Raw genomic sequence first — 23,820 nt, 5'->3', positions numbered from 1 at the left:
TTTGACATCTTGCCAACCACTGAAGTCAGGCTAACTGGCCTATAATTTCCTGATTTCTGCCTCCATCTTTTCTTAAAGGATGGAGTGACATTTATTACTTTCCATTCACCCGGGAACCATTCCAGAATCTGATTAATTCACCTTCAGATCCTTCAGCTTCCCAAGCACTTTCTCTTTAGTAATAGTGACTAATAGTCACTGCTCCCTCCTGACACTTTCCAGTTTCTAGCATGAGAGATGTAGCATTGTTGTGAATTTTACCTGCATCAGGACTAAGATTCTTTATGGTAATGGGGAGTACAAGTTGTTGATTGCATATAGGAATTTAAAATAAGTCTGCAACAAGAAGCAGAAATAACCACAAGGAGGAAGTAAAAGTACGGACAGTGAGAGCAAATTAAGACAATTTTTATGGGAGAAAACTAATGAGGAATACTTTGAACAAGATTTTTGGGGAACTCTTATTCAGATAATTGCACAATATTCTCATGGAACCCCATCTTGGAATTTGCATGAAGATTTGACTTCACTTCAGTGCTAAATGAAATCACTGGTCCTTTACCATTGAAAGGACATCAGCTCAAAAAGCACAGATTATTTGTCTTGCTGCAGATGCTGCCTGGTCTGCAGAGTGCTTCCACCATTTTATACTTTAAATCTACCTTTTGATATTGGAGGTCTTCAGTTCGTAGGGTGAAAAGTTACATGGAAAGCTGTGGCATTGGCAGGAAGTGTATTACTTCACAGCACTAGAAATCTCTGCAACATTAGGTAAGGTTTAGTATAGTACACCTGTGCTATACACCAACATGACAGACATGTGCTTACCAATATAGTGCTCCAGTGTTATTGGGTCCAGTGTTATTGGGTGACAGATTTGACTCCAGCTTTACTATTACAAGTGTTACCAGGTAACAGACTTATGCTCACAGGTGCTGTTTTCACCAGTACTGCCCACCATGGTTTGTTCGTTTCCACTTGTTCTGAATCTCATTATTATGCAGGAAGAGACCTGAATTCACGTGATTATAACTGTTTTATAATGTCAGACCCACTAGTAGTGTACACCTCCATACAGAATTGAATTATAGACCTGAATTGGTTTCCAGCTTAGGTGAGCCTGACATGGTCCTTGGGTAATTTTTAACTGAGTATCATCGGTCTGTGACCTGCCACCTCCTTGTTCTCAGACTCGGACTTATCCCTGAGTCAAGATCCAGTTGGGTCTCTCGACCATGTCATATTATAAGTTGGCCCTGGTGACTCGTGGCTGACATTGAGTGACCCCATCAAAGACACCATGGAAATGGCAGATGGCAGGTGGCAGGGTTAGCGGAATATTATCTTGCATATTCAGCTCTACATCATATCAGCTCCTCACCTCGCATGCTTCCCCTAATGATGCACAGGTCACTTCTCTGAACCATCAAGACCAGGGTTTCTCAACTGGGGCTCCGCAGAACCCTCGGGTTCTGTGGGAGGTTGCTAGGGATTCTGCAAGAGATCCTGATTTAAAAAAAACATTGTTTTTTGATCCTAGCATAACGCGCGATGCTGGCGCTCACAGGGGTGGGCAATGACTGATCAGCCCCATTCGCAATCTTGTCAGAAGTCTCTCAGTCCAGTATGGCAGAGTGCAGTTGGACTGTGTTGATTTGGTGAATCTATTCTCAGTTTCTGACGCAAGACTGGGGAGGCCGTAGATAATTAGTGAGTACTACATTGCACTGAGGGGAGGATGGTAGGTTGATAATTGGTGAGCACTGTATGGCAAGGATGAGAGGATGGTAAGCTGATGAGGAGCGTGGTGTGTTTTCCGAGCATTGAATGGATTCGCCGAATATGGGCTGCAACATCAGCTCCTCCCTCCCGAATTACCTCTCCTAACTTACCCTGACGCGCCACTGACTGACTTATGGGAGTGAACAAACTACCAGTGCAGTAGGAAATAGGAGGGAAATTATTATTCTAAAGATGGTCCATTGTGGTGATTTTTGAAGAGGAGGATTCTAGGCCCAGGCCTATGGACAATTCTGATAAGGTTAACGATGAAGAATTACAATCTTCTGAGTAATTTCACTGCATTAGTGCAACAACAGACACGAAAAAAATTCGTTTTTGCAATGAAAGCTACTTATCAATAGGTTTTACATGGACTGGTGATCCAAGTTGTCCTATTCCATCGTGCCTAGTCTGTGGCAAACAACTTACAAATGTACAGTGTTGCTAGAAAATTTGTGAACCCTGTAGAATTTTCTCTATATCCGCGTAAATATGACCTAAAATGTGATCAGATGTTCACGCAAGTCCTAAAGCTAAAGAGGCCCCAGTTAAATAAATAACACAAAAATTATACTTGCTCATTTATTTATTGAGAAATATGATCCAATATTATATCAATTTGTTGGAAAGAGTATATGAACCTTTACTTTCAGTAACTGCTGTGACCCCCTTGTACAGCAATAACTTCATCCACGTTTCCAGTAACTTGATCAGTCCTGCACGTCAGCTTGGAGGAATTTTAGGTCATTCCTCCTTACAAAACTGCTTCTACTCTGGGATGTTGGGGGGGCTTCCTTACATGAACTGCTTGCTCCAGTTCCTTCTACAACATTTCTATAAAATTAAGATCAGGACTTTGACTCGACCAATCCAAATCACAAATTTTCTTCTTTGTAAACCATTGTGTTGTTGATTTAATCTTGTCTTACGGATCATTGTCTTGCTGCATCATCCAACTTCTATTAAGCTTCAGGTGATGGACTGCTACCCTGACATTCTCCTGTAAAATGTCTTGATACAATTTTGAATTCATCGTTCCCTCAACAACTGGAAGCTGCCCAGGCCCTGGGGCACCAGAGCAACCAAAAACCACTATGCTCTGTCCAGCATGCTTTGCATTTGGGATAAGCTTTTGGTGTTGGTGTGCAGTGCCCTTTTTCCTCCAAACATAGCAATGTGCATTTCTGCCAAAAAATTCAATTTTTGTCTCATCTATCCACAGAACAGAGAAAGTAAGGAGGTATGGGATCCAAGGGGACCTTGCTTTGTGGATCCAGAATTGGCTTGCACACAGATGGCAAAGAGTGGTTGTAGACGGGTCATATTGTGCATGGAGGTCGGTCACCAGTGGAGTGCCTCAGGGATCTATTCTGGGACCCCTTCTCTTTGTGATTTTTATAAAAGACCTGGATGAGGAAGTGAAGGGACAGGTTAGTAAATTTGCTGATGACACAAAGGTTGGGGGTGTTGTGGATAGTGAGAAGGGCTGTACAGTGGGACATCGATAGGATGCAAAACTGGGCTGAGAAGTGACAGATGGAGTTCAACCCTGATAAGTGTGAGGTGGCTCATTTTGGTAGGTCAAATATGATGACAGACTATAGTACTAATGGTAAGACTCTTGGCAGTGTGGAGGATCAGAGAGATCTTGGGGTCCGAGTCCATAGGACACTCAAAGCTACTGCGCAGGTTGACTCTGTGGTTAAGAAGGCATACGGTGCATTGGCCTTCGTCAACCATGGGATTGAGTTTAAGAGCCGAAAGGTATCGTTACAGCTGTATAGCACCCTGGTCAGGCCTCATTTGGAGTATTGTGCTCAATTCTGGTCGCCTCACTACAGGAAGGATGTGGAAACTATAGAAAGGGTGTACAGGAGATTTACAAGGATGTTGCCTGGATTGGGGAGCATGTCCTATAAGAACAGGTTGAGTGAACATGGTCTTTTCTCCTTGGAGTGACGGAGGATGAGAGGTGACTTGATAGAAGTGTATAAGATGAGAGGCATTGATTATGTGGATAGCCAGAGGCGTTATCCCAGAGCTGAAATGGCTACATGAGAGGGTACAGTTTTAAGGTGCTTGGAAGTAGGTACAGAGGAGATGTCAGGGGTAAGTTTTTTTTATGCAGAGGGTGGTGAGTGCGTGGAATGGGCTGCTGGCGACAATGGTGGAGGTGGATACGGTAGGCCCTTTTAAGAGACTCCTGGATAGGTACATGGAGCTTAGAAAAATAGAGGGCTATGGGTAACGCTAGTTAATTTCTAAAGTAAGTACATGTTTGACACAGCATTGTAGGTCGAAGGGCCTGTATTGTGCTGTAGGTTTTCTATATTTCTATGTTTAACATTGACCCAGAAGCATCGTTGAACATCCATGTGTTCTTTTGTAAACTTGAGACGTGCAGCAATTTTTGTTTGGAGAGTAGTAATTTCCTCCGTGGTGTCCTTCCATGAACACCATTCTTGTTCAGTGTTTTTCTTATAGTGGATGCAAGAACAGAAACTTCAGTGAATGCCAGAGATTACTGCAGGTTTTTCTACTCTGTAACTGGACAAACGCGCACTAAGTATACTGCATCCTCTTCGCTTGTTTTCTGTGTGTCCTGCACGTGCCCAGTAGAGGAAATTCGCCCAAATACCCATGTCAGTGTGGACGGAGATATTTTTAAAAACATTTAGTGTGTACACCTGTCGTTTTTTCTCGAAACCGGCGTTTTCAAAATTATCTGGCGTAGTGTGGATGTACCCTGAGGCATGGTGCACGTAAACAGATCTTTCTTGAGAAGAGCAGGTTCTGTCAATAACCTGACTTTTTGTGTATTTTTTTTATATAGGGCAGGGCACCTCTACAACCTGCACCTCTAATCTAATCTCATTGATTAGAATCACTTTCTCCAAATAGCTTTTCTAGCAGGCATTAGCCCAGAGATTCACATAGTTTTTCCAACAAGAGAAAAATGTAATATTGGATCATTTTTTTTCAATATACAAATGAGCAAGTATAATGCTTTTTTGTTATTTATTTAATTAAGTTCTCTTTATCTAGTGTTAGATCTTACGTGAAGATCTGATCACATTTTAGGTCATATTTATGCAGAAATAGAGAAAATTACACAGGGTTCATAAGCTTTCTAGCATCACTGTAGCAAAGGCTCCAGCAAAATTGAAAAGACACTTAACTGCAAATCACAGCCATATGACACCTGAGAGTGTTGAATAATTAAAATGACTATTGGAATTTCAAAACATATTAAAGCTTTTGAAAATAATGTCACAATCAGTTTAAAAAAAGCTCAGGGAACAAGTCATTTAGTAGCTTTAAGAGCAGTTCACTAGAAAATGTTTATAATAGCAGGCCAGATTTTGCCAAGTGCTTTGAAGATGAAGAATGGCTGCAGGAACCAGCCTACTTAACTGACATTTTTCATCATATGTACTAGTTGAACAGGCCTCTGCAAGGCCTTGGAGAAAATATTTTGATTTCAAGTGACGAGATTCCTGGATTTAAAATGAAACTGAATCTTTTGGCAAAATCATGTTGCAAAAGGAAATATTGAAATGTTTTCATTGCTGCTTGGGCTCAAGCGTGAGGAAGGATATCAGAAAGTCTTGAGTCTTATTGATAACCCCTGGAAGAACTGTAGAACAAAATTGAACAGAATTTTTCCTTCCTTTCAACACAAGTGTATGACTGGGTGAGGGACCCCTTCTCTGAATCTTCTACTCAGCCTGACAACTTGACTTTGAGAGAAGAGGAAGACTTTGTGAGCTGCACTCTGATCATGCACTCAAGATGAGATTTACTGACCTGCCCCTGGACAAGTTCTGGATTCTGTGAAAGAGTATCCTGCCATTTTTAGGAAAGCAATGAATATTTTCCTGCAATTTTCAACTTTTTACATGTGTGAGCAAGCTTTTTCTTGTTTAACAAGCATCAAGAGCAAGGATAGAAATTGTCTTATTTAAGTTGAAGGTGAAATTCGTGTGTGCTTGTTTCAAGTTCAACCCAGAATTGAGAAATTTATTATGTTTGCCTTATGAGTTTTAAAAATTTATGAATGGGAAAGAAAGAGATTAATTTCAAAAATGGTAAGCTAAAAATTAATCTTCCATTCAAAAGATCATTGACAAATATTTTTGATTATATCTGCAACTTAATGATCACACTAACATAATGTAAGCTGTAGATATAATACTTTTTATGCAGGGGTTCTCTGAAACCTGAAAATTATTTCAAAGGTTCCTCCAGGGCAAAAAAAGTTGAGAAAGGCTGGTCAAGACAATCTTAGGGATTCCATAATGCCATTGGCAAGTACAGTGGCTACAAAAACTATTCACTGCTCTTGAAAGTTTTCATGTTTTATTGTCTTATAACATTGAATCACAGTGGATTTAATTTGGCTTTTTTTGACACTGATCAACAGAAAAAGACTCTTTCATGTCAAAGTGAAAACAGATCTCTACAAAGTGATCTAAATAAATTACAAAGATAAAACACAAAATAATTGATTGCATCCCCTTTAATATGACACACCAAATCATCACTGATACAGCCAAATGGTTTTAGAAGTCACATAATGTTAAATGGAGATCACCATGTACAGTCAAGGTGTTTCAATTGATTGCAGTAAAAATACATCTGAATTTAGAAGGTCTAGGTGCTGGTGAGTCAGTATCCTGGAAAAAACTACACCATGAAGACAAAAGCAAATGGAAAAAATATGGCACAGCTATAAATCTGCCTAGAGCAGGCAGTCCTCAAAAACTGAGTGACTGTACAAGAAAGGGACTAGTGAGGGAGGCAACCAAACAACCTATGTCAACTCGGGGCATAGGTTCACATCTTCACGGTAGGGAAGATGTGTTTTTGATGATGTGAAGTGTTTGGCTTATGCCAAACATAGTGCTTAGTCTGCTGGCCAAAAAGCTCGGGGCATAGGTTCACATCTTCACGGTAGGGAAGATGTGTTTTTGATGATGTGAAGTGTTTGGCTTATGCCAAACATAGTGCTTAGTCTGCTGGCCAAAAAGCTCAAATATGTCAACTCGGGGCGAGTTACAATCTTCAGTGGCGGAAATGGGAGAGAATGTGATACAACAACCGTTGCCCAAGTACTTCACCAGTTGCAGGTGTATGGGAGAGTGGCAAAGAGAAAGCCATTGTTGAAAATAAATCTTACATTGAAACCTTGGCTGGAATTTGCCAGAAGGCATGTGGGAGACTCTGAAATCAGCTGGGAGAAGTTTCTATGATCTGTTGAAACAAAATTTGAGCTTTTTGGCCAGCAGACTAAGCACTATGTTTGGCATAAGCCAAACACTTCACATCATCAAAAACACATCTTCCCTACCGTGAAGCACAGTGGTGGCTAGATCATGCTGTGGGGATGCTTCACTGCAGCAGGCCCTGGAAGCTTGTGAAGATAGAGGGTAAAACGAATGCAGCAAAATACAGGGAAATCCTGAAGGAAAACCTGATGCAGACTGCAAGAGAACTGCGACTTGAGAGAAGCTTTGTTTTCCAGCAAGACAATGATCCCAAGCATAAAGCCAAAGCTACTCAGAAATGGCTTAAAACATTTCTGTGAGAACAGCGAGAAGAGTTTAAAAGTGAGAAGATTTCAAAAGGTGACAGTTATTTCTTCAGCGGTTTGAATGCGGCACGACTGCACAAGCGAGTGGAGGTCAGCCAGTGAGAACAGCGAGAAGAGTTTAAAAAGAAGACAGATTTATACAGCGGGCGCTGGAGTAGAGGGAGACAGAGTAGGAAGGCTTTGGCGATCAAGGGTTGAGACAAGGTAGGTTATCTACCCTGCCGAAATCCGGAGGAAAACACACAGAGGGGGATTACAAAGCTGAGGAAAGAGGACCAGATCGAGACAACAGAGACTTTTGAGAAGAGGAGTTCGGTCGGTAATACCGTTCCAGCTGACCGGAAGTGCACTGAGAGCGGTAAGCGTAAAGGAGTTCGGCGCTTACTGTTCGGGCTAACAACGGATGGTGCAATCCGGGGTATATTACGATCGAGGAACATGTTTGCAGAATGGATATTGAACTTTTTACTGTTGGACTTCGGTCACATTCCACCGTGATACAACACTTGACGGCACGGGAGGTCATTCCTGCCTGTGGCCATCGAACGTGCAGCTCCTCCAGTGGAGGGTCAGACACCCTGAGCCAATAGACTGGTCCTGGACTTATTTTCCATCTGGCATAGTTTGCATTTTGTTGTTTGATTGTTTGGGCGGTTTTGTATTGCTATATTTACGCTCTATTCTTGGTTGGTGCGGCTGTAACGAAACCAAATTTCCCTCGGAATTAATAAAGTATATCTATCTATCTATCTATCTATGTAGAATACAGACAGAAAATATGTGTGCGAGGCTGATTTTCTGTACGCGGTGTCAGATATGGGAGGTCCAGGAGACTCCCAGCCTCCCGGATGGCATATCTGCACCAGGTGCATCGAGCTGCAGCTCCTCAGGGACCACATTAGGGAACTGGAGATGCAGCTCGATGAACTTCGTCTGGTCAGGGACAGCGAGGATGTGATAGAGAGGAGCTATAGACAGGTAGTCACTCCGGGGCCTACGGAGACAGATAAGTGGGTAACAGTCAGGAGAGGAAAGGGCAAGAGGCAGATGCTAGAGAGTGCCCCAGTGGCTGTCCCCCTTAACAATAAGTACTCCTGTTTGAGTACTGTTGGGGGAGACAGCCTACCTGGGGGAAGCAACAGCGGTCATGCTTCTGGCACAGAGTCTGGCCCTATGGCTCAGAAGGGTAGGGAAAGGAAGAGGATGGCAGCTGTGATATGGGACTCCATAGTTAGGGGGTAAGACAGGTGATTTTGTGAACGCAGGAAAGAAAAGTAGATGGTAGTTTGCCTCCCAGGTGCCAGAGTCCAAGATGTTTCTCATCGCATCCACCATATCTTGAAGTGGGAAGGAGAACAGTCAAAGGTCATGGGGTACACATTGGTATCAACGACATAGGTAGGAAAAGGGAAGAGGTCCTGAAAACAGACTACAGGGAGTTAGGAAGGAAGTTGAGAAGCAAGACCTCAAAGGTAGTAATCTTGGGATTACTGCCTGTGCCATGTAACAGTGAATACAGGAATAGAATGAGGTGGAGGATAAATGTGTGGTTGAGGGATTGGAGGAGGGGGCAGGGATCCAGATTTCTGGATCATTGGGACCTCTTTCGGGGCAGGACAGGGTGCACTTGAATCCCAGGGTTCCAATATCCTGGCGGGGAGGTTTGTTAAGGCTACTGGGGAGAGTTTAAACTAGAATTGCTGGGGGGTGGGAACCGAACTGAAGTGATGGAGGAAAGAGAGGTTGGCTCACAAATAGAGAAAGCTTGGAGACAGTGCGAAAGGGAGGATAGGCAGGTGATAGAAAAGGGATATGCTCAGACCGATAGTTTGAGATGTGTCTATTTTAATGCAAGGAGTATTATGAACAAAGCAGATGAGCTTAGAGCATGGATCAGTACTTGGAGCTATGATGTTGTGGCCATTACAGAGACTTAGATGGCTCAGGGGCAGGAATGGCTACTTCAAGTGCCAGGCTTTAGATGTTTCAGAAAGGACAGGGAGAGACGCAAAAGAGGTGGGGGTGTGGCACTGTTAATCAGAGATAGTGTCACGGCTGCAGAAAAGGTGGACGCCATGGAGGGATTGTCAACAGAGTCTCTGTGGGTGGAGGTTAGGAACAGGAAGGGGTCAGTAACTCTACTGGGTGTTTTTTATAGACCACCCAATAGTAACAGGGACATCAAGGAGCAGAGAGGGAGAGAGATTCTGCAAAGGAGTAATAACAACAGGGTTGTTGTGGTGGGGGATTTTAATTTCCCAAATATTAAACATAGAAACATAGAAAATAGGTGCAGGAGTAGGCCATTCGGCCCTTCGAGCCTACACTGCCAGTTATTATGATCATGGCTGATCATCCAACTCAGAACCCCGCCCCAGCCTTCCCTCCATACCCCCTGATCCCCATAGCCACAAGGGCCATATCTAACTCCCTCTTAAATATAGCCAATGAACTGGCCTCAACTGTTTCCTGTGGCAGAGAATTCCACAGATTCACCACTCTCTGTGTGAAGAAGTTCTTCCTAATCTCGGTCCTAAAAGGCTTCCCCTTTATCCTCAAACTGTGACTCCTTGTTCTGGACTTCCCCAACATCGGGAACAATCTTCCTGCATCTAGCCTGTCCAATCCCTTTAGGATTTTATACGTTTCAATTAGATCCCCCCTCAATCTTCTAAATTCCAATGAGTACAAGCCCAGTTCATCCAGTCTTTCTTCATATGAAAGTCCTGCCATCCCAGGAATCAATCTGGTGAACCTTCTTTGTACTCCCTGTATGGCAAGGATGTCTTTCCTCAGATTAGAGGACCAAAACTGCACACAATACTCCAGGTGTGGTCTCACCAAGGCCTTGTACAACTGCAGTAGTACCTCCCTGCTCCTGTACTCGAATCCTCTCGCTATAAATGCCAGCATACCATTCGCCTTTTTCACCGCCTGCTGTACCTGCATGCCCACTTTCAATGACTGGTGTATAATAACACCCAGGTCTCGTTGCACCTCCCCTTTTCCTAATCGGCCACCATTCAGATAATAATCTGTTTTCCTATTTTTGCCACCAAAGTGGATAACTTCACATTTATCCACATTAAATTGCATCTGCCATGAATTTGCCGACTCACCCAACCTATCCAAGTCACTCTGCATCCTCTTAGCATCCTCCCCACAGCTAACACTGCCACCCAGCTTCGTGTCATCCGCAAACTTGGAGATGCTGCATTTAATTCCCTCATCCAAGTCATTAATATATATTGTAAACAACTGGGGTCCCAGCACTGAGCCTTGCGGTACCCCACTAGTCACCGCCTGCCATTCTGAAAAGGTCCCGTTTATTCCCACTCTTTGCTTCCTGTCTGCTAACCAATTCTCCATCCACATCAATACCTTACCCCCAATACCGTGTGCTTTAAGTGTGCACACTAATCTCCTGTGTGGGACCTTGTCAAAAGCCTTTTGAAAACCCAAATATACCACATCCACTGGTTCTCCCCTATCCACTCTACTAGTTACATCCTCAAAAAATTCTATGAGATTCGTCAGACATGATTTTCCTTTCACAAATCCATGCTGACTTTGTCCGATGATTTCACCGCTTTCCAAATGTGCTGTTATCACATCTTTGATAACTGACTCCAGCAGTTTCCCCACCACCGACGTTAGGCTAACCGGTCTATAATTCCCCGGTTTCTCTCTCCCTCCTTTTTTAAAAAGTGGAGTTACATTAGCCACCCTCCAATCCTCAGGAACTAGTCCAGAATCTAAAGAGTTTTGAAAAATTATCACTAATGCATCCACTATTTCTTGGGCTACTTCCTTAAGAACTCTAGGATGCAGACCATCTGGCCCTGGGGATTTATCTGCCTTCAATCCCTTCAATTTACCTAACACCACTTCCCTACTAACATGTATTTCGCTCAATTCCTCCATCTCACTGGACCCTCTGTCCCCTACTATTTCTGGAAGATTATTTATGTCCTCCTTAGTGAAGACAGAAGCAAAGTAATTATTCAATTGGTCTGCCATGTCCTTGCTCCCCATAATCAATTCACCTGTTTCTGTCTGTAGGGGACCTACATTTGTCTTTACCAGTCTTTTCCTTTTTACATATCTCTGAAAGCTTTTACAGTCAGTTTTTATGTTCCCTGCCAGTTTTCTCTCATAATTTTTTTTCCCCTTCCTAATTAAGCCCTTTGTCCTCCTCTGCTGAACTCTGAATTTCTCCCAGTCCTCAGGTGAGCCACTTTCTCTGGCTAATTTGTATGCTTCTTCTTTGGAATTGATACTATCCCTAATTTCTCTTGTCAGCCACGGGTGCACTACCTTCCTTGATTTATTCTTTTGCCAAACTGGGATGAACAATTGTTGTAGTTCATCCATGCAACCTTTAATTGCTTGCCATTGCATATCTACCGTCAATCCTTTAAGTGTCATTTGCCAGTCTATCTTAGCTAATTCACGTCTCATACCTTCAAGGTTACCCTTCTTTAAGTTCAGAACCTTTGTTTCTGAATTAACTATGTCACTCTCCATCTTAATGAAGAATTCCACCATATTATGGTCACTCTTACCCAAGGGGCCTCTCACGACAAGATTGCTAATTAACCCTTCCTCATTGCTCAAAACCCAGTCCAGAATAGCCTGCTCTCTAGTTGGTTCCTCAACATGTTGGTTCAAAAAACCATCCCGCACACATTCCAAGAAATCCTCTTCCTCAGCACCTTTACCAATTTGGTTCACCCAATCTACATGTAGATTGAAGTCACCCATTATAACTGCTGTTCCTTTATTGCACACATTTCTAATTTCCTGTTTAATACCATCTCCGACCTCACTACTACTGTTAGGTGGCCTGTACACAACTCCCACCAGCGTCTTCTGCCCCTTAGTGTTACGCAGCTCTACCCATATCGATTCCACATCTTCCCGGCTTATGTCCTTCCTTTCTATTGTGTTAATCTCTTCTTTAACCAGCAACGCCACCCCACCTCCCCTTCCTTCATGTCTATCCCTCCTGAATATTGAATATCCCTGAACGTTGAGCTCCCATCCTTGGTCACCCTGGAGCCATGTCTCTGTGATCCCAACTATATCATAATCATTAATAACAATCTGCACTTTCAATTTATCCACTTTATTACGAATGCTCCTTGCATTGACGCACAAAGCCTTCAGGCGCTCTTTTACAACTCTCTTAGCCCTTATACAATTATATTGAAAAGTGGCCCTTTTTAATGCTTGCCCTGGATTTGTCGGCCTGCCACTTTTACTTTTCTCCTTAGTACTTTTTGCTTCTACCCTCATTTTACACCCCTCTGTCTCTCTGCACTGGTTCCCATCCCTGAACTAACCTCCTCTCGCCTAGCCTCTTTAATTTGATTCTCACCCCCCAACCATTGGCATCTTCCAAGAGTGAGGGGTTTAGATGGGGTAGAGTTTGGTCGGTGTGTTCAGGAAGGTTTCTTGACATAATATGTAGACAAGCCTACAAGAGGAGAGGCTGTACTTGATCTGGTATTGAGAAATGAAACTGGTCAGGTGTCAGGTCTCTCAGTGGGAAAGCATTTTGGAGATAGTGATCACACTTCTATCACCTTTACCATTGCATTGGAGGACAACAGGAACAGACAAGTTAGGGAAATGTTTAATTGGAGTAAGGGGAAATATGAGACTATCAGGCAGGAACTTGGAAGCATAAATTGGAAACAGATGTTCTCAGGGAAATGTATGTAAGAAATGTGGCAAATGTTCAGGGGATATTTGCGTGGGGTTCTGCATAGGTACGTTCCAAAGAGACAGGGAGAGGATGGTAAGGTACTGGAACAGTGGTGGACTAAGGCAGTTGTAAATCTAGTCAAGAAGAATTGAAGAGCTTACAAAAGATTCAAAAAACTAGGTAATGATAGAGACCTAGAAGATTATAAGGCTAGCAAGAAGGAGCTTAAGAATGAAATTAGGAGAGCCAGAAGAGGCTATGAGAAGGCATTGGTGGACAGGATTAAGGAAAACCCCAAGGCATTCTACAAGTATGTGAAGAGCAAGAGGGTAAGATGTAAGAGAATAGGATCAATCAAGTGTGACAATGGAAAAGTGTGTATGGAACCAGAGGAGATAGCAGAGGTACTTAATGAATACTTTGCTTCAGTATTCACTACGGAAAAGGATCTTGGCAATTGTAGAGATGACTTGCAGCAGACTGAAAAGCTTGAACATGTAGATATTATGAAAGAGGATGTGCTGGAGCTTTTGGAAAGCATCAAGTTGGATAGGTCACCAGGACCGGACAGGATGTACCCCAGGCTACTGTGGGAAGCGAGGGAGGAGATTGCTGAGCCTCTGGCGATGATCTTTGCATCATCAATGAGGATGGGAGAGGTTCCAGAGGATTGGAGGGTTGCGGATGTTGTTCCCTTATTCCAGAAAGGGAGTAGAGATAGCCCAGGGAATTATAGACACGTGAGCCTCCTTCAGTGGTTGGTAAGTTGATGAAGAAGATCCTGAGAGGCAGGATTTATGAACATTTGGAGAGGCATAACATGATTAGGGCAGGTTAATAAGAACGAGACAGAGACAATGGTAGTAGGATTGTACGCTGAGAAAGCTTTTGATTCGGTTAGTTGGGCATTCCTATACAGAGTGTTAGGAAGATTCGGCTTTCAAGAAAAGTTTATTAAAGTAATTCAGACTCTATATGACAGCCCTACAGCCCGAATTAAGATAAATGGGGACCTCTCTGACTCCTTCATCTTAGAGAGAGGCACTAGACAGGGATGCCCAATTTCTCCTCTCCTTTTTGCGCTATATATTGAACCGCTTGCCCAACTAATAAGACACAGCGAAATCGTAAAAGGTATCAAGGTGGCAGGGATTGAACAGAAAGTGGCGTTATTCACAGATGATGTTTTGGTCTATCTGAGTGAACCAGAAAAATCATTTATAGGATTGTTTACACTGTTGGATGACTTTGGAAAAATATCAGGTTATAAAATAAACGTAAAGAAAACGCAGGTTATGTCCCTAAATTATACACCATCCAAAAAATTGCAGGATACATATGATCTTAAGTGGGAAGCTAAATCATTAAAATATTTAGGAATAACCCTGCCGAAGGATCTTTCAACACTGTCACAGGTAAATTATGGGCCATTAATCTCAGAGATAAAAGCAGATATGCATAGATGGAATCTTATCCCCTTTTTAAGTTTAAATTCAAGGATTAATACTATAAAAATGAATATTCTTCCTCGGTTATTGTATCTTTTCCATACTTTACCGGTGGAGGTGGATGATAATCAATTCAGGGAATGGGACAAATGGATTTCCTGCTTTATTTGGCAAGGAAAGAAACCTAGAATTCGATATAACACCTTACAGTTAGGGAAGGAAGGAGGAGGTATGGTTCTTCCTTGCCTGAGAAATTATTTTTATGCCTCACAGATAACCCCTCTGTTATATTGGTGTAATAGGGAATATAAGGCTAGATGGAAGGAAATAGAATTTGGATTAGTTGACAGTTTTCCTCTTCAGGCCTCAACAGCTGACAAAGGATTGATGGCCCAGTTGGAAAAATTTAAAAACGCTTGGATAAATCTTACATTAAAAGTATGGCAGAAGGTGGTTAATTCATGTGGAATTAATAACATGTTAAAACTCTTTAGATGGTGTGCATATGATACCGAATTCCTTCCCAACAGAGGAGATAAAAGATTTGAGCTATGGATAAAGAAAGGTCTTACAACCTACCTCTCATTTATAGATAAAAGAGTATTACAAAGTTTCCAAATCCTGCAGGACAAACATGGCCTAGAACATAATGACTTTTTTAGGTACCTTCAAGTACGAAACTATGTTAACCAGAGTTGTAGATATACAGACCTATCAACAGTAGAATTAGAATTTTTCAAGATTCTGAATTCGGCTTGCAGTTCAATACCTCGTAAATCAGTTTCTCGATTATATAATGCACTCTCCCATGCTAAAAATGTAAATACACTGTATATTAAAGAGAAGTGGGAGAAAGAAGCGGGGTTGGTACTTTCAGAGGAGGCTTGGGAGAAAATCTGCAGCTTTCAATGGTCCTCGACTAATTCTTTGACTTGGAGAGAACATTGTTGGAAAAACATTATAAGATACTTCAAGACCCCATATCAGGAAAAATATAAAGATACAAATGTGATGTGTTGGAGAAGGTGCGGCTTCAAGGAGGCAAATCATTTTCATATTTTTTGGGATTGCCCTAAATTAAGTCTATTTTGGGAAGGTATTCATAGAACATTAGTTAAGGTACTTAGGTCCCAGATACCTCTGAACTTTGTGACGCTCTATTTGGGGCATGTATTGTTTCTTGAACAGAAGGAAGATATAAAGTTGCTGCAGGCCCTCTTAGCGGCAAGTAAGAAATCAATTACTAGAAAATGGCTAAATCCAATACCACCTACATTAGAAGATTGGTACGAAATTATCTTGGAAATATTTAAAATGGAAAAGTTGACTTACTCCCTGAGAACTCAAAAAGAAAAATTTTATCAAATCTGGAATAAATGGATTGAATATATAACCCCAATGCGAGCAGACTTTAGATGACTCTCCTAATGATTTATACTGCTCTTCTCATCAACACAGTAATATTGCTAACGTAAGCACCCCTAGTCTAAATGTTTGTTTTTTTTTGTTTTCTTTTGGAAAATAGAGAATTAACACAAGTAAAGGGAAAGATTTGGGAAAGGGATAAAAAAATGAAAAAATTAAGTAAATAAGTACATAGGGATTGGATAATTATGTCTGCGGGCAGGAGCAAGCATGAACAAATTAGGATATAAACACCTACAATGGTTGATACATAGGCTTATATACAACATTTTGGACCAGTGGAAATGGTCCAGAAGGGTTATATGGAAACTATTATTACCATTTTTCTTAACAACTAATTCCATTACTTAGCCTAATAGGTTAGATTTACCACAGTACATAATTATCTATTTAAATGTTTATTTTCCTTTTATATCATCTCAATGTGTACTTAAGAATGTATAAATAATTGTAGTTTTATACATATAAAAAAATGGAAAAGGTTATATGTGTGAAAAAAGTACATGATATTTGTGAATTCCTTATCCAAATAAAAATAAAATTTAAAAAAAAAGGAATAGACAGCATGGCTTTGTCAAAGGCAACTCGTGCCTTACCAGCCTGATTGAATTTTTTGAGGATGTGACTAAACACATTGATGAAGGGAGAGCCATAGATGTAGTGTATATGGATTTCAGCAAGGCATTTGATAAGGTACCCCATGCAAGGCTTATTGAGAAAGTAAGGAGCCATGGGATCCAAGGGGACATTGCTTTGTGGATCCAGAACTGGCTTGCCCGCACAAGGAAAAGAGTTGTTGTAGACGGGTCATATTCTGCATGGAGTTCAGTCACCAGTGGTGTGCCTCAGGAATGTGTTCTGGGACCCCTACTCTTCGTGATTTTTATAAATGACCTGGATGAGGAAGTGGAGGGACAGGTTAGTAAATTTGCTGATGACACAAAGGTTGGGGGTGTTGTGGATAATATTGGAGGGCTGTCACAGGTTACAATGGGACATTGATAGGATGCAAAACTGGGCTGAGAAGTGGCAGCTGGAGTTCAACCCAGATAAGTGTAAGGTAGTTCATTTTGGTAGGTCAAATATGATGGCAGAATAAAGTATTAATGGTAAGACTCTTGGCAGTGTGGAGGATCAGAGTGATCATGGGGTCCAAGTCCATAGGACACTCAAAGCTGCTACACAGGTTGTCTCTGTGGTTAAGAAGGCATACAGTGCATTGGCCTTCATCAACTGTGGGATTGAGTTTAAGAGCCGAGAGGTAATGTTGCAGCTACATAGGACCCTGGTCAGACCGCATTTGAGAGTACTGTGCTCAATTCTGGTCGCCTCACTACAGGAAGGACGTGGAAACCATAGAAAGGGTGCAGAGGAGATTTACAAAGATGTTGCCTAGATTGGGAAGCATGCCTTATGAGAAAAGGTTGAGTGAACTCGACCTTTTCTCCTTGGAGTGACGGAGGATGAGAGGTGACCTGATAGAGGTGTACAAGATAATGAGAGGCATTGATTGTATGGACAGTCACAGGCTTTTTCCCAGGGCTGAAATGACTAGCACGAGAGGGCATAGTTTTAAGGTGCTTGAAAGTAGGTACAGAGGAGATGTCAGGGGTAAGTTTTTTACGCACAGAGTGGTGAGTGTGTGGAATGGGCTGCCGGCGGCAGTGGTGGAGGCGGATGCAATAGGGTCTTTTAAGAGACTCCTAGATAGGTACATGGAGCTTAGAAAAATAAGCTATGGGTAAGCCTCAGTAGTTCTAAGGTAAGGACACGTTCGGCACAGCTTTGTGGCCCCAAAAGGCCTGTATTGTGTTGCAGGTTTTCTATGTTTCTATGTCTCTAAAAAAAACAAGTGGCTTAAAAACAACGAAGGTAATGTCCTGCAGTGGCCAAGTCAGAGTCCAGATCTCAATCAAATTTAGAATTTGTGGTCGGACTTGTTCACTCAAAATTCCCATGTAATCTGATAGAGCTTGAGCAGTTTTGTAAAGAATGGGGGGGGAAATTACAATGTCCGGATGTGCAAAGCTGATCGAGACCTATCCACACAGACTCAAGGCTGTAATTATTGCCAAAGATGTATCTACTAAATACTGACTTGAAGGGGATGAGCAATCATGCAATCAATTTTTTGTGTTTAATAATTGTAATTAATTTAGACCTATTTAGTTTGCTGATAACAATACACTGATTGGATTAATCTCAAATAATAATGAGGCAGCCTACAGAGAAGAAATCATCACCATGACACAAAAAAATGACCTCTCCCTTAATGTCGCAAAAACAAAGGAGCTGGTTGTGGACTACCAGGAGGAATGGAGACAGGCTAGCCCCTACTGACATCAATGGATCTGGGGTTAAGAGGGTGAACAGCTTTAAGTTCTTTGGCTTAAACACCACCAAGGATTTCATGTGGTCTGAACATACCGGCTGGGTGGTGAAAAAAGGCACAACAGTGCTTCTTTCACCTCGAACATCTGAAGAAGTTTGGTATGGGCCCCCAAATCCTAAGAACTTTCTACAGGGGCACAATTGAGAGCATCCTGACTGGCTGCATCACTGCCTGGTATGGGAACTGTACTTCCCTCAATTGCAGGACTCTACAGAGTGTGGTGCGGACAGCTCAGCGCATCTGTAGATGTGAACTTCCCACTATTCAGGACATTTACAAAGACAGGTGTGTAAAAAGGGCCCGAAGGATCATTGGGGACCTGAGCCACCCGAACCACAAATTGTTCCAGCTGCTACTATCCAAGAAACACTACCACCGCATAAAAGCCAAGACCAACAGGCTCCGGGACAGTTTCTTCCACCAGGCCATCAGATTGCTTAATTCATGCTGACACAACTGTATTTCTATGTTATATTGACCGTTCTGTTGTACATACTATTTTTATAAATTACTATAAATTGCACATTTAGACAGAGACGTAATGTAAAGATTTAACTCCTCATGTATATGAAAGATGTAAGTAATAAAGCCAATTCAATTCAATTTATAGAAATTTGTTTTCACTTTAACACAGAAAAGTCTTTTTTTGTTGATCAGTGTCAAAAAAGCCAAATTAAATCCACTGTGATTTAATGGTGTAAAACAATAATACAAGATGTCTTCCAAGTGGGGGTGAATATTTTTTACAGGCACTGTATATAGCCAGTGGCTGATAGAGGTGTATAAGATTAGATTAGATTATGAGGACACTCAGTCCTCGTTTATTGTCATTTAGAAATGCATGCATTAAAAAATGATACAATGTTCCTCCAGTGATATCACAAAAAAACAGGACAAACCAAAGACAAAACCACATAATTATAACATATAGTTACAGCAGTGCAAAACAATACCATAATTTGATGAAGAGCAGACCATGGGAACGGTAAAAAACTCAAGTCCCGATCGACTCCAATAGCCCCCGATAGCAGGTGGCAAGAGGGAGAAGTTCTCCCTGCCCTAAACCTCCAAGCACCGACAACTGACAAATGCCGATGCATTGGAAGCACCCGACAGCCAACTCTGAGTCCGTCCAAAAACTTTGAGCCTCCGACCAGCCCCTCCGATACAGCCTCCCGAGCGCCATCCTCTGCCAAGCGCCTTCAACCTCGTCCCGACCACCGAAACAAGCAAAGCTGAGGATTCAGAGGCCTTCTCCTCCGGAGATTCCGGAACATACAGTAGCAGCGGCAGCGAAGCGGGCATTTCAGAAGTTTCTCCAGATGTTCCTCTGTGCTCTCACGTCTGTCTCCATCAAATCAGAATTGTGCACGGTACCTACTTAACAAATACTGATATCATTTCTGGAGCAGCCGCGCACGCTGCAAACGATGAGAGGCATTGATTGTGTGGATAGTCCGAGGCTCTTTCCCAGGGCTGAAATGGCTAACACAAGAGGACACAGTTTTAAGGTGCTTGGAAGTAGGTACAGAGGAAGTGTCAGGGGTAAGTTTTTTATGCAGAGAGTGGTGAGTGCGTGGAATGGGCTGCCGTCGACTGTAGTACAGGCGGATACAATAGGGTCTTTTAAGAGACTCTTAGATATGTACATGGAGTTTAGAAAAATAGGGGACTATGGGTAACCCCAGGTAATTTCTAAAGTAAGTACATGTTCGGCACAGCATTGACAGCCGAAGGGCCTGTATTGTGCTGTAGGTTTTCTATGGTCAATGTTTCTATATCAACCTCCATTTTAAAAATATCTAATGACTTTTCCTCCATAGCTGTGTATTGCAATGAATTCCACAATACACCACACTCTGGTTAGTGAAATTCATCCTCATCTCTGTTCTAAAGAGATGTCCTTGTACTCTTGAGGCTAGACACCTCCACTATGGGAAACATCTTCTCCACATCCACTCTATCTAGGCCTTACAATATTCTACAGGTTTCAATGAGATCTCCCCTTATTCATCAAAATTCCAGTGAGTACAGGCCCAGGGTTATCAGATGCTCCTCGTACATCAACTCTTTCAATCCAGGGATCATTCTTGTGAATCTTCCTTGCATTCTCTCCAATGGCAGCATATCCTTTCTCAGATAAAGGGCCCAAAACCACTAATGCAAAAATAATCATTCATTGTATACTAATTTGTCTTTTCACTTATACTGTCACCAATATCTCTACAAGTTGCTAATGTTGCTCTTCATCACCTGTTTTACCTCAATCATAATTATTTTGTGTTCATTTTGATTCACCTTGCAAATTTCTTTTGTACTCTTGTTTTCTAGCTCACCATTGGTTTTTTTTTCATTTTGCTGCATTTTTTCTGTCTCTCCCAGTGCCAAGATGCTTGGCTAGTTTTTGCCTTTTATGCACAAAGCTTGTAGTTTGTTCCCGGTATGGCTATTTATTTGTCTCTGTTTGTTATAGCCACTAAGACTGTTTACACAGAACAGCTTTGCAATAAGTTAACACAACCTATTGCTTTCTTTTCACCAGTTTGTTAGTATTTATCAGAAATGCACTGTGACTGTTATCACTTACCGTTCAAATTCAAACATCTTGTTTACTGCTGTAAGACCAGAGCGACTGCATTTTACTTGAATAGTTTCCTGCATACAAAAATAGATTCATTACATTATGAAGCTGTAACTTAAGTAAATAAAGACTGCAGATGCAACAAACTGCTGGAAGGAAGTGGGGAATCTGATGGTGGGGGCAAGTAATTATCATCATTTTGGGTCAAAACCCTACATCAGGACTGAGAGTGCAGAAGAAAGATACGGGAAAAGGAACAACGGGGATAGGGGGTTGTGGGGGTTAAATGGAGGTGAGAATTGCCTTAAAATGGAAAATTCATTGTTCATAGCATTGGTTTGTAGTCTACCCATGTGGAATATGAGGTGTTGTTCCTCATCCTCCTCTTGCCTCTGTATTTTGCCTTCAGCTAACCCCCGCTTTCCTTGCTTGATCAATCTGCCCATTGCCCTTCAATCCCTTCTTCAGTCCATCGATCACCTTTGATCCCTGTTTCATCACTCACCCTCTCCTCCTTATACTGGCTATCTCCCCTCTCCATTCTTATTCTGGATGCAGAGTTTCAATCTGAGCCATCAACAATTTCTCCCCCCCTCCACAGACACTGGTCAACCTGCTGAGTTCCCATAATCATCCCTATTACAAGGTCAAGGAGTAGAGACTTATCTCCTGACTCATTAGTCTTCCTCATTAAAAAATTCAAAACTAGACTGTTTGCTTTTTTGTTTACTGCTGTTTTCATTACTGCTCATTTTGGCCTTGAATCACCATCCTCTGTCATTTAATCAAATTTACCTTCCTCCATTTTGAAGATGATATTCTTTCCTTTTTTCCTTTTCCTTACACCATACACATGTAGCCCCCCCTGGCCACCCTCAGGGCCGCTCGGCTCGCTGTCGTCTAGGGAAACAGCCTGGGCCCCACCAAACTGGGTAATTCGTTTGTGTGGATGCTGTGTGAGGTACCCCACCCCGCCCAAATAACAGACAATACACCAGATACGATTAAATGATTTACAGTTTGTAGATATTACTGGAACTATATAATTAAGAGAGAATAAAATAGAAAAGGAAAATAAAAGGCGCCACACTTATCAAAGTTCAATCTCTTCGTGCACAAAAACTGTTGGAGCTCAAGGACCTTCTTCTTCACTCTGTGACCCCCTCGGACCACCTCGACCGGCCGCCTGGGACCAACAACGGTGGTCGACCAGACGCTCCATACGAGTCCGTCTCCGTCTCCTCGCCGAACGTCCTGCTCGGGGTCCGGCCCCGTTAGCGGACTCACAGCACCTGGTCCATCCTCTGTCCCTCTCTCCCGCCTCTACCCCAAAACCCCGCGCATACAGTATCTTCAAATACACTAAAACCATAACAATTATCCCAATTGGTTAATAGCACTTACTTATCACACTCTAAAGAAAAACAAGCTGCTAGCGCAAACTTTCTCTGCGTTTAACACAACAAAGCCGCATTCCCCAGATTAACATAACAAAGACGCCATTTTAATTAGCCTCCGCAGTAACATAAATCGAAACCCCCTTACACTCTCCCCCCACCAAATAAAGTCATGTCCTCATGACTTCTAAATAACTCGCCAGCCAGTCCTGCAGACACACAAAACACACATACACAGATACACACAGTGACAGTGCTCCCCAAACAGTGGACCTTACTCCCGTCCCATGGGCGCTACATAGGCCAACCTATCTGGGAGCTTCTTAACCCTCCAAGACCTCCGTACCCCCTCACCTAAACCCAAAAGGTTCAGACACTACTAGGGATACCTTGGGTCTGCTTGCCAACTCCTCTCTCACTCAGGCCACCATTACAGCTCGGAGCCCCCTGTCCCGTGTCCGGGGCCCCGCCTCTCCTCCTTCCTGATCCTGCCGTAACTCAGACTGCCCACAGCTAGCCCTCCCCACTACACCTGACTCAGTGGGAGAAGGGCCAAAGGTCTCTTCCTCAATCACAGGGAAGTTAGCGAAAGGCAGCATGTTCCACATGTGCAGCACATTCTTTTTCGAATCCGTATCCTTCCTCATTCCCTCGATCGGTAGCTGCTGTTTAAGTTTCTCCAAACTGAAACATTTAGCCGGGGCTACCCCTTCAGCCTCCTGCAGTCGAGACGTCAGCTTCTTCGGGGACTCCTTCAACTCTCGCCACAGCCTCAGCAGTTCTGACTCAGGGTTCCTGGCCATCTCAATCTGGGACGCAGTTACCCCCCCAGCTTCTTCCTCCCTGACCTGAAAAGCAGCAGTTAAAGGATGTTCAGCCTCCGGTTGTTTCTTCCTGGGGACGTCTTCCAGGTCAACTTTCAGTTTTTCCACTTCATTTAAACTCGCGATAGTCACCTTCAGGTTCCTTTCAAGCGTCCGCCTCCCTTTTCCGAGATCTGCCCTCCATTTCTTTACCTCCTCGAGAGTGTAGTCAAACTGCCCTCCCTGGGCTCTCGGTTTTCTGTTGACCTTAGTCAGAACACTTCCTTGATCTTCCCCAACTTGCAAGTCTTCCAATCTATTCTGAATCGACGTCTTGAGTTTCTGCTGATCCCTTCGAAGGTGGGCCATTGTTTCTTCTCGCTGGATTAATTCATCAGTACATGACTGCAGTGCGGTGCAAATCCCTCTCGTCCCCGTGTCTCATTCAGATTGACGACCTGGGTTTCCATCCCCCGGTCCACCACCATCTGACCCAACACCAGGAAGTTCAACTGCTATGTCGGGTCATTTTCCTCACATTGCACCAAACTCCTCCAGCCAAAAACTCCTCCACATTTGACACTTTGCTTCGGTCACCCGGGCTCAGCCACTCGCCTCGCCTCATAGTCCCCCCAGGCGAATCCAAGCTCTAGGCGGTCATCCACATACGTCAAAACTCCACACACCTT

General features: G+C 42.7%; 1 protein-coding gene across 1 annotated transcript in view; it reads right to left on the bottom strand.

Annotated features, from left to right (window-relative positions):
* Positions 1-23,820, bottom strand: part of kif25 (kinesin family member 25) — a 321,128-nt gene that overhangs the window by 242,481 nt on the left and 54,827 nt on the right. The window contains exon 4 of the mRNA XM_072265970.1: positions 20,938-21,005. Within this exon, the coding sequence (XP_072122071.1) occupies positions 20,938-21,005 (68 nt within the window). The remainder of the gene's footprint in view (positions 1-20,937; positions 21,006-23,820) is intronic.

The sequence above is a fragment of the Mobula birostris genome, chromosome 8 (genome assembly GCF_030028105.1).
Source record: "Mobula birostris isolate sMobBir1 chromosome 8, sMobBir1.hap1, whole genome shotgun sequence".
In the NCBI taxonomy this organism is placed as follows: domain Eukaryota; kingdom Metazoa; phylum Chordata; class Chondrichthyes; order Myliobatiformes; family Myliobatidae; genus Mobula; species Mobula birostris.
This window is presented reverse-complemented; position numbering and strand designations above follow the sequence as displayed.